The sequence below is a fragment of the Carlito syrichta genome, unplaced genomic scaffold (assembly GCF_000164805.1).
Source record: "Carlito syrichta isolate Samal-C Ts95f unplaced genomic scaffold, Tarsius_syrichta-2.0.1 Scaffold308685, whole genome shotgun sequence".
Taxonomy (NCBI): domain Eukaryota; kingdom Metazoa; phylum Chordata; class Mammalia; order Primates; family Tarsiidae; genus Carlito; species Carlito syrichta.
Window position 1 is genome coordinate 54,503 of NW_007252781.1, and position 11,354 is coordinate 65,856.

An 11,354-nucleotide genomic window follows, 5' to 3' on the forward strand; every position below is an offset into this window, starting at 1 on the left:
TGAGTGTACAGATTTCCTCCACCAAACAGTGAGTCCCCTTTGTTGTGATGGCCTTCCTTTCCTCCAACTGAGTACTTACTCCACACCTGGCACTGGACCAGGTAGTGTGCCTTGGCCTCATGAAGCTTAGATTATGTTCACCGAACTCATCTGAAGTCTACCAGGTTACTCTCTAGGAACTTCTTTGCCATACCATGTGCACCTCTCAAAAAGGGCACTTCCCATGGGCACAGGAACACATCCATGGAAGTCAAACATTGCCTTCTTACTCATGTGTGGCATTGTGTCAGTGCAGTCATTGTGGGAGGCTATTACCTTGATAAATATACCCTATATATCACATTTTCTTTACTCATTTATGGAGATACAGGTAGGTTGGCTATTGTGAAGAATACTGCAATAAACACAGGCGTGCAGAAATCTCTTCAAGATCCTGAACTCAGTTCCTTTGAAAATACTCAAAAATGAGATTGCTGGATTATATGGTAGTTCTGTTGAGGCAAGGAGAAATTTATCAAGGAGATGAAGTGCAGGGAAAGTAAGTTGGCATGTCCACAGGCTCAGAAACAGGAAAGAAATGGTATTCTTCACGGCATGTAATGCTCTCCAATAATTGTTTTTTGGGTTTTTTTGAGTTAGAGTCTCACTCCGTACCCAGGCTGGAGTGCAGTGGTATGCTCATGGCTACCCCAGTGTCGACTTCCTAGGCTCTGGCAATCCTTCCACCTCAGCCTTCCAAGTAGCCAGAACTACAAGTGAGCGCTACCACGCCTGGCTAATTTTTTGATTTATTGTAGAGACGAGTTCTTCCCAAGTTGGCCAGGCTGGTCTCAAACCTGCAGGTTTAGGCAATGCACTTGCCTGGCCTCCCAAAGTGCTGGGATTACAGGCATAGCCACCGAGCCTGGTCTCTCCAATGTTGTTGACACTTACTGAGTTAACACTATGCAATAGTCACTGATCTGAGGGCTTTATGAGAATTAACTCATTTATTCTTCATAAAAGCATTTGAGGAATGTTATCATTATCCTTACTTTTTAGAGGAAACCGAGGCATAGAGTGGTAACTTGTCCAAGAGCACAGAGCTGGGAAATGGTGTAGCTGGGATTATGAATTTAGGATGTTTGGCTCCAGGGGCTGCTGTCTTAATCATAGAAAAATTAATCTGTTCAACATAAGTTTATAGAAGACCTTTGAGGCCAACTTACCACCAAAGTCATTTTTTAAAGGTCAGATCAACCAACTCTAATTCCTGCATAAAGTGAAATATTGTTTTTTAAATCTCCACTTCCCAGGGGGTTACAGCTAGCCTACCTCAGCCCCCCTCCAGATTCCTTCTAGTATGGAAGCATGGGTATGTCCTCCTTTGTCCCTTTTTCATTTTCAAAGTCATCCTATTCCTGGAATGTGGAATATTCCCCTAAACACTGGCTAAAGAATCAAATACAGCCTTTGCAAGAGCTGATCGGAAGCAAACAAGCTGAGAGGCATTGAGCAAGAATTTCTAGGACACTAACATTATGGTGCAAAAGATTGGAACAAAACCTATAGAGAACGTTGACTGTCTAAACAGGACAAGGGAAATGATTAACCAAACCTTCTACAGATTTAAGTGGAATGGGAACCAGGAGTGGAGGCAATCCTCCTCTCTTTTAGCTGGATTGCTTCTCATGAGCCAGCCCCGCCCTTAGAAAAGATGTTATCCATGAGGATCGTCTGCTTGGTCCTGAGTGTGGTGGGCACAGTCTGGGTATGGTCCTTTTTATTTTATCTTCTTGCTTTCTCTCTAGTGTTTATTCTACAAAGAGCTTAGAGGTCTGAGTTCACCTGTTCTGTGTCCTGACACACTCGGAGCCTTACAAACTCCAAGTCGTGGGGACAAGTTCCTGGATGGTCTTGTCACCTCCAAAGTACAGGGCAATATGACTCCAAGAGGAAGACCTTAGATGGACCACAGTGTGGAAATGTACAAGGGAAGCTTCAATATTTGTCATTCAGTCTTACAATAATATTTGTTGTTGTTGTTAAAGTAAGAATATTTTTGCCATCTTAGAGGCTATAAAGCCTTGAGGCATTATAATGCTAATTCACAAAACAGAACATTTTATGGTAAGATTTTTTTTTTCTCTAATTCTTAATTTCTTATCATTTTGGTTTTAGTACAGTCTTTCTGAAAGGTTGTTTTGCTTTCTTTCAAGACAAAAGAAAAAGTATATAAATTATCTTTGGAAATATCTTTGCAAAACCAGAAGAGATTAGAGAATAAGGCAATATGCTTTTTGGAAGTAATAGTATTTTGTTAAGATATCTTCTATATATTGCAATAATTTCTAAAATTTAACTCCAGAAACCTACATAAAAGAAACTTCATTTATCAAGCATTTTGAAACACTTTGATCTATAAAAACATGACAAATATGTTCAAAAAACTCAGTTACCTCCTGGTTAGTAATCCAAGATAAATTATTTCAATTCATTTCTTGCCCTTTACCATCCATAAACCCTAATATCAGACAGTGCAGAGAAAAAAGCTGAAGGAGTTCTCCAACTTAATTCTCTCCCTTACTGTAAAATAAAAAATATAATTTTTTTGTGGGAAATAAAACTAAAATTATTTGCTAATGTGATATTTTGGTTTCAATTATTTATAGGTTTCGATTATTTCTCCTGCCCTCCTCATTGGCATACATATTAAGTTTTGGCCTGCTTTTACTGTTGTACCATATTATTCTGAAATATATTTGAATTTACTATTTTATTTCTTTGACAAAAGAATTGTGCTTATTCTTTTAACTAATTATGAATGCTTTGAACTATATTACTATTATTTGGATTTTTCAATTGAAAATGATACTGCAAATGTTAACTAATTATAAGAATAAGCTAACTTAGATTAAAATAGTCACAGCAAAATCACTATAAGCTGGTGATATACAGAGGGTGCCAAAAAAATGTATACACATTGTAAGAGATTTTATCTATGTAGTACTTTTTGAAGTTGAATTAAATTACGGTAGCAATGAGTAGTATGACGTTCGCTCAACTGTGCTTCTGCCATTTTCTTTGTCCTGCCTGCCACATAGTGACGCTAACATTCATTTGATTAATGCCATCTTTTGAGCAAACATCACACTTAAAATGTGTATACTGAGAAGAAAGGGAGTGACAGTAGCCAGAAACTGCTGGGCAGTAGGGGGGTACATAACATTAATAAGGATACCTGATCTCAAATCAGGAAAAGTAGGGACCAAAGGTAGACCCAAACTTTACCTGTACAAAGACCACTTATATACCTAATCCTGACTTGTATCCCACATCTTTAAAATAAAATAAAATTGTTAAAAATGTGTATGCATTTTTGGGCACTCCCTATAGAACAAAAATAACTAAAACCTAAAAGCCATCTTTATTAGGATACTAAGTCTTGTTGGAAGAATTGCTTTATATTTTATTTCACATTCTGGTTCCCCAAAAAAAATTTTTTTAAAGCAGGATTTATTGAGAGGGCAGAAAAGCTCCCACAGTGAGAGGGAACACGAAGGGGTTGCCCTACAATAGAAATTTAAAAGTCTGTATTTCTAATTATAAGGTGTTTTTAAAAAGTCAGTCACTGACCACTGCTTTTACTTTCAGTTTACTTTTGGTTTTTTTTTTTTTTAATTTTCAGTTTCAAATAATAAGAAATTATTTCATGAAAGAGTAAACTAAAAATCAATTCTGATTCTGATGTGAGCACATTTGGTATATGCTTGTCCAAAGTATGAACTCATCTCTAAAGGTTATAGTAGAAATTTGAAGGAGAGAGGGACATTAAGTTAATACAGCATAGGTTGTTTTCCTACGGAAGCAGGAATTACAAAAGAAAGAACTCTTCAAACTTTTCAATTATCTTTCATCCGCAGTCTTAGTAAAAATGAAAAGGTAAAATTTAAGTTTGTTGATTCAAATAATTTTCCTTTTATAATGGATCCTTTAAAACTTCCAGCATTTAGCAAATGCTCATTTTGTGCCAAATGCAGTCAAGAATTTTGTACACCTTCTTCTTTAATTCTCCTAACAACTCTATAAAATGGGTCTTAGTATTTTCATTCGAGGATAAGAAACCTGAGGCTTGTGAAAGTTCAGAAGCTGGTGCTTAATCTCTGTGTGAGTGCATCCTTGGGACTTTGAACGATGCCAGTGTCTTTTCCTTTAGCTAACTGCTGTTTCTGTCTTTTGTGTGTATAAATGAACCTGTAAAGACTGCAGATACTGAAGAAGGCGAATTTATAGCTGAAGGAGGAGGTGCACGTGGCCCAAGAGTCGTGGAAAGACATCAATCTGCCTGCAAAGAGTCAGGCTGGCCCTTCTGCTCTGATGAAGACTGGGTAAGCAGTGAGTCTGGGGAGGAGAAGTTCCCTTTCCTGTGGTGCTAGAAGGGCTCACAGGCTGACCAGGTTGGTCCCATAAACTTTTTCCAGTAGGAAATAATCTCATAGTTGCTTACATGCCAAATAAATGAAAAGAAATCTAGTCCCAAGGACACTGTTTAATTGCCTCCCCAACTCTGGATCATTCGTGGGATGAACAGATTGGATTATAGTTGCACACTCAGGCAAGTACTAGGACCCTGACTGTTGTGGCTTCAATTCCCTGGGACCTAATTTATGGTTCAGGAGACCCTCATTCCAGAATTTCCTTATGACCTCTAACTAGTCCTCTTAACTCCTTTTAAGCCAATAAATGATCTGAAGATACGGGGTGAGGAAGCAATGGCTGCACAGAAACCTGCAAAATGATTCTACATCCAAGAGACCTTTACTGTAATTTTTCCCCTTCACTTTCAGAACTACAAATGCCCTTCTGGCTGCAGGATGAAAGGATTGATAGATGAAGTCAATCAAGATTTTACAAACAGAATAAATAAGCTCAAAAATTCATTATTTGAGTATCAGAAGAACAATAAGGATTCTAATACGTTAACCAGAAATATAATGGAACTTTTGAGAGGCGACTTTGCCAGAGCCAGTAGTAAGTATTACATATTTAGTGTTTTGACTTTATAGCAAGTACAATAAGAGTCCTAAATAAATATGATGTTTGCTTATAGCTACTGTAATTTTATTCCCAAGTACTTAGTATAGAAACATAACATCCCTGAATTTTAAGTAGGGGCTTAAAATTGTTATTGTTTTGTTATTTTCACAAAGTAAAAGAAGTTAGCTTAGGTTGTTAAAGAGCACAAAGTAAGAAGTTTGGATATAAGACAGGAAGGTAAGTGTGTTCTATTCAAGAGTATATACAGAAAATAAGATGGGCCAGATACTTTGAATGGATAGTTTTGCTTCTGTCTTACAGAGGAGGAAACTGAGAGGTAAAGGAACTTGCTCAAAGACACAAAGCTGGGAGTTCCACTGAGCTGGTTATATAGATTTTAACATTTAAAATACAGAGCCATATTTTATCTTCCTCACAGGGCATTTATTAGGTTAGGAAACATTGCATGCACTATGGGCATGGGTAGTGAGTCCAGTGAGGCCTCAGTTCCTGAAGCCTTGTTTTGCCTCCTTAAACTTTCAGGAGACACTTGACTAGTTTAACGTCAGTAACACAACACTGGCTAGCAAATAAGTGAAATGTTGACCCAAAAAAACTTAAGAGCAAATTTCAAAACTGTAGGTAGAAAGAAAAACTCTTCAATAAGAAAATCCAGTAGTATGTTCAAGTCTCTTGATTAAGGATATGATAAAATAATTGGAATGTTATCAAACCAATTAGTTTAACTTCTAATTTAACCTTCAAAATTTCAAAGAAATTTCTTCTTCCATATTTGGGACTATTAATTACTAATAGGACATTTTAACTGATATTTATAAATAACTGCAGGACATAACATTATCCAAAAATCAAATGCCTAATAGGTTTGGAACTCACTGATTAAATTATAAGCAAACTATGACCAAAATAAAATGTGGGAATATTTACAAGCAAATTTCTTTTTTGTTGTTGTTGACAATTACAGACAAATCACTCAGCAGCTGCTTCAATACCCATATTTTCTATTTCAGACAGTGATAATACATATAGCCAAGTGTCAGAAGATCTGAGAAGCAGAATTGAGGTCCTGAAGCGGAAAGTTCTAGAAAAAGTACAGCATATCCAACTTCTGCAGAACAATGTCAGGGCTCAGCTGATCGATATGAAACGACTGGAGGTAAGTATATGGTTCTGGCCCCAGACTTCCTTGTTTTTGAAAGCAAAGAAAAGAAAGACAATAATCATGCATTAAGTATCTGCTATATGCAGAGAAAACTGTTATATCCATTATCTACCTAGAAGTAGGTATTATTCCCACTCTACAGTTGAAGAAAAAAGTTCAATTATATTAAGTAAATTGTCCAAGGTCATATAGATAGTGATTTTCAGAAGCAAATGTCTAGTCCATATCTATCTAATTTCAAAGCCCATTATACCTCCATACCTCTAAATCTTTGGCCTCAGGATCACCAAGGAAACTTTAATTAGTGTTTCCTTTCAGAAGGAATAGCATCTGACTCTTGGTTCATTCTAAGGGTAAGGTGAATCCAAATAATGCCCATTGCTTACCCTGGCTAGACTTATAGTATCCAGCATTTCTTCCACTGAGGATACCAGGTAACAGGAAAGCAGAGTACTGACTGGTAGGTCTCCAAGACAAAGAAATGAAACCGTACCCCAAAAATAAATTAACTACCAGGAACTCGGTAGATACAATTTAAGTTTTTATATCTACCTTTTCTCTCTGCCTCCCCTCTCTCTAGGTGGATGTTGATATAAAGATCCGATCTTGCCGAGGGTCATGCAGCAGGGCTTTAGCTCGTGAGGTAGATCTAAAGGACTATGAAGATCAGCAGAAGCAACTCGAACAGGTCATTGCCAAAGACTTGCTTCCCCCCCGAGACAGGCAATACCTACCATTGATAAAAATGAACCCAGTTCCAGACTTGGTTCCTGTACATTTCAAGAGCCAGCTGCAGACGGCCCCTCTAGAGTGGAAGGCATTAACAGAAATGCAACAGATGAGAATGGAACTAGAGAGGCCTGGTAGAGAAGGGAATGCCAGAGGAGACTCTGCAACACATGGAACAGGATCAGAGAGAGAAAGCCCCAGGAATCCTGGAAGTCCTGGAAACCGGAATCCTGGGAGCTCTGGACCTGGTAGTAGTGGAAACTGGAACCCTGGGAGTTCCGGGCCTGGCAGCACTGGAAACTGGAACCCTGGGAGCTCCGGACCTGGCAGCACTGGAACCTGGAACCCTGGGAGCTCCGGACCTGGTAGCACCGGAACCTGGAACCCTGGGAGCTCTGGACATGGTAGCACTGGACACTGGAACCCTGGGAGCTCAGGACCTGATAGTACTGGAAACTGGAATGCTGGGAGCTCTGGAACTGGTGGTAGTAGAGACTGGAACCCTGGGAGCTCCGGAACTGACAGTACTGGACACTGGAACCCTGGGAGCTCAGGATCTGGAAGTTTTAGACCAGATAGCTCAGGCCACGGGAATACCAGGCCTGCCAACCCAGACTGGGGTACATTTGAAGAGGTATCAGGAATTGTAAGTCCAGGGACAAAGAAAGAGTTCCACACAGGTAAACTAGTCACTTCTAAAGGAGATAAAGAGCTCCTGATTGGTAATGAGAAGGTCACCTCTGGTAGCACCACCACACGTCGTTCATGCTCTAAAACCGTTACAAAGACTGTTATAGGTCCCGATGGTCACAAAGAAGTGACCAAAGAAGTGGTGAACTCTGAAGACGGTTCTGACTGTGGTGAGGCATTCGATTTGGGTACCTTGTCTGGCAGGAGTAGCCTGGATGAGTTCCGCCTTAGGCACCCCGATGAAGCTGCTTTCTTTGACACTGAATCGACTGGAAAAACATTCCCAAGTTTACTCTCGCCTATGTTCAAGGAGTTTAGCAGTAAGACCCAGTCTATGGGCTCAGAGTCTGACAGCTTCACAGATGGAGGGGACACCAGCTCTCATCACTTCGGTGTTCCTGAGTTCCCTTCCAGTAGTAAAACTTCAAGTCACAGCAAACAATTTGTAAGCAGTAGCACAACTTATAACAGAGGAGGCTCCACAGTGGAAACCAAGAGCTATAAAATGGCAGATGAGGCTGGAGGTGAAGCTGGTGTTGCCGACCTCAAAGGAGCTCGTACCACCAAGAGAGGCCAGGCTAAACCTCGCCCTTCCAGAGGTATCCACATTTCTCCTTTGGGGAAGCCTTCCCTGACTCCCTAAACTAAGTTAATTTTTTCTGCAAAGTGCTTCCACAGCACCTTGCACATCTTCCCTCACTCTTTATTACACTTTATTGAAATTATACTTTTTTGACCTGTTTTTGTGCTAGACTGTAAGTTCCATGGGGGCAGGGCCTTGTCTGTCATGTTCATCTCTGTATTCCCAAATACCTAACAGTGCAGAGAGTCATCACTCAATAAATACATGTTAAATGAATGAATTCTTCTGAAACTCGATTTTGAGTTTATTTAATTAAATTCTTTCACCATTCAAAGTGTGTAAGCTCTTGGAATTGTTACCCAATTGATTAATCATATTTTTAGTGTGTGTCTCAGTTGACATAGAGGTCAGGTTAAAAATAAATTATGATAAAATTAATTGATGTTTAGCTACCTTTACTGGTTACTCGCTATTAGTGAGTATTTGCAAGTAAAAATCTGTTTGAGGAAAATTCCCCCTTGCGATGTGTAGGTGTATATACCCTACACTTGCTTAAGTTCTATGCGAGTGTATCCTTTCACCATGGAGGGAGGAAGGGAAGGAAGGAAGGAAGGAAGGAAGGGAGGAAGGAAGGAAGGAAGGAAGGGAGGAAGGGAGGAAGGGAGGAAGGGAGGAAGGGAGGAAGGAAGGGAGTGAAAGGGTGGGAAGGAAGCAGTGTTTGTCTTTTTTAAATCTGAGCCATGCCTGTCTTTGTAAAGTTAAATGAGAGTAACTTCCTCCAACCAGCTTAATTTTTTTTTTAGACTGTGATGATGTCCTCCAAACACATCCTTCAGGTGCCCAAAGTGGCATTTTCAATATCAAGCTCCCAGGATCCAGTAAGATTTTTTCTGTTTATTGCGATCAAGAGACCAGTTTGGGAGGATGGCTTTTGATCCAGCAAAGAATGGATGGATCACTGAATTTTAACCGGACCTGGCAAGACTACAAGAGAGGTTTCGGCAGCCTGAATGACAAGGGGGAAGGAGAATTCTGGCTAGGCAATGACTACCTCCACTTACTAACCCAAAGGAACTCTGTTCTTAGGGTTGAATTAGAGGACTGGGCTGGGAAAGGAGCTTATGCAGAGTATCACTTCCAGGTAGGCTCTGAGGCTGAAGGCTACCCTCTGCGGGTCTCCTCCTATGAGGGCACTGCAGGCGATGCTCTGATTGAGGGTTCCACAGAGGAGGGGGCAGAGTACACATCACACAACGGCATGCAGTTCAGCACCTTTGACAGGGATGCAGACCAGTGGGAAGAGAACTGTGCGGAAGTCTATGGTGGAGGCTGGTGGTACAACAGCTGCCAAGCAGCCAATCTCAATGGCATCTACTACCCTGGGGGCTCCTACGACCCCAGGAACAACAGTCCTTATGAGATTGAGAATGGAATGGTCTGGGTTCCCTTTAGAGAAGCAGACTATTCCCTCAGGGCTGTTCGCATGAAAATCAGGCCCCTTGTGACCCAATAGGCTGAAGGAGGGGGAATGGAAGCATTCTGTTTTCTTGAGTTAGCAAAGTGGAGAGAAAATAGGGAAGGTGAAGAAGCCAAGATTCTCTACAACCTAAACCAATTCCAGGTGCTATTTTATTATTCTTTGTACTGTAGCTAAATGTAACGGACACATATTAGTGCTTTGAAAAATAAAGTTATGTAAGTTTTTTATTTTTAAATGGCTTTGTGGGTTTAACATTTTTATAAGGATGGGCCATTCAGTACATCAGGAAGAGAGTATCAGACAGAAGCTCCTCTATGACATTGAAGGGTGTTGGTTTGAAGACATCTCTTTCCATACTTCCCAAAATTATGAGGCCACTGCAAAGTAAAAAACTTATTTCATCCATTTGATTTGAATGGTTTTATACCAGTATTTTAAGTTGAAACTCACTGACTTGAATGATGACTGACCTTTGTAGAAAACTTTATAATTTACGATGTTCATCTAGTCTATTATCAAGCACATCCAGGAAGGCAGGAGAAACATTCCTTCCTAATAGAAATAAAATTTGCTCTTTAAAGTGTTTCACCAGACATCATAATGCATACTTAATTTTTTCTCAGGTTCCAACCAATTTCTTTTAAAAATATATTTAAAGGATAGAAATAAGATCAGTAAGCCGGGCTCGGTGGCTCAGCCTGTAATCCCTCGTCTTTGGGAGGCTGAGGTGAGTGGATTGCCTGAGCCCGCGGGTTCGAGACCCGCCTGGGCAAGCGAGACCTCATCTCTACAATAAATAAAAAAAATCAGCCGGGCGTGGAGCGCATGCCTGTAATTCCGTCTACTTGGAAGGCTGAGGTGGAAGGATCGCCGGAGCCCAGCAGGTCAAGGCTGTGGTGGCCGGGAGCGGCCACTGCACTCCAGTCTGGGCGACAGAGTGAGACTCCAACTCAAAAAAAAAAAAAAAAAGAAATAAGATCAGTGGTTTGGCATAAGATCATAGTGAGGGGGTATTGACTGCAAAGAAACTTTAAGAAAACCTAATTCCTATGTAATGATGGTTACATGAGAATTTATACTTTTCAAAACTCATTGCATCATACACTTGAAACATTTGCATTTTATTATATGTTTATTATTCCTCAGTAAACTTGATTAAAAATACAAAAAATAAAACTATGTTAAAAATGTTTAGATATTTACATGTGTTACAAAAACATATAATTCACACATTGATAAATAGTTCCCCAGCATTAATTTGATTTCATTTTTCTATCCATCATACACTGCCTTCAGTATTTCATTGGTTATTTTTAAAAGTATTAGTTTGAAAGTATCTCACTAAAAATGATCTAAAAAATATTTATAAATTTTCGACATATTTACATTGTTCAATATTTTATGGAATCCAAGTTGCATCTTCAGTCCTGGTGGTTTTGGCCCCCCAATTTTTAATTTGTCAAGAATTATTTGTATTTTCCCTTGAATATGTGTTAAAATATTCCAAGCAATCCAGTACATTGCGCGTATGTGTAGAACTTCTATTCCAATGTAACTGCATTCTTTCTTCAAGAAAGAAAGAAAAAATAAGGAAAGAGGAGGGAGGGAGAAAAGCAGAGACACAGAGAGAGAAATAGGAAAAGACTCTTGAGCTAAGAACCAGGGTCCAGGGA

The 11,354-nt window shown here is 39.6% G+C and overlaps 1 protein-coding gene across 1 annotated transcript; it reads left to right on the plus strand.

Moving 5' to 3' along the window:
- The first annotated feature begins 1,623 nt into the window (after positions 1-1,623).
- Positions 1,624-9,916, plus strand: FGA (fibrinogen alpha chain). The gene is made up of 6 exons (XM_008065600.2): positions 1,624-1,750; positions 4,242-4,367; positions 4,827-5,010; positions 6,048-6,193; positions 6,780-8,217; positions 9,005-9,916. Exons 1-6 carry the CDS (start codon positions 1,697-1,699, stop codon positions 9,712-9,714), a joined length of 2,658 nt encoding a protein of 885 aa, XP_008063791.1. The 5' UTR covers positions 1,624-1,696; the 3' UTR covers positions 9,715-9,916.
- Positions 9,917-11,354: the final 1,438 nt, after the last annotated feature.

Bases quoted from the DNA above. Each gene is read 5' to 3' on its own strand.
- FGA (XM_008065600.2), top strand. From the start codon at position 1,697: ATGTTATCCATGAGGATCGTCTGCTTGGTCCTGAGTGTGGTGGGCACA. The intron at 6,194-6,779 runs GTAAGTATATGG...CCCTCTCTCTAG, and splicing joins TCGATATGAAACGACTGGAG to GTGGATGTTGATATAAAGAT. The intron at 8,218-9,004 runs GTATCCACATTT...TTTTTTTTTTAG, and splicing joins TAAACCTCGCCCTTCCAGAG to ACTGTGATGATGTCCTCCAA.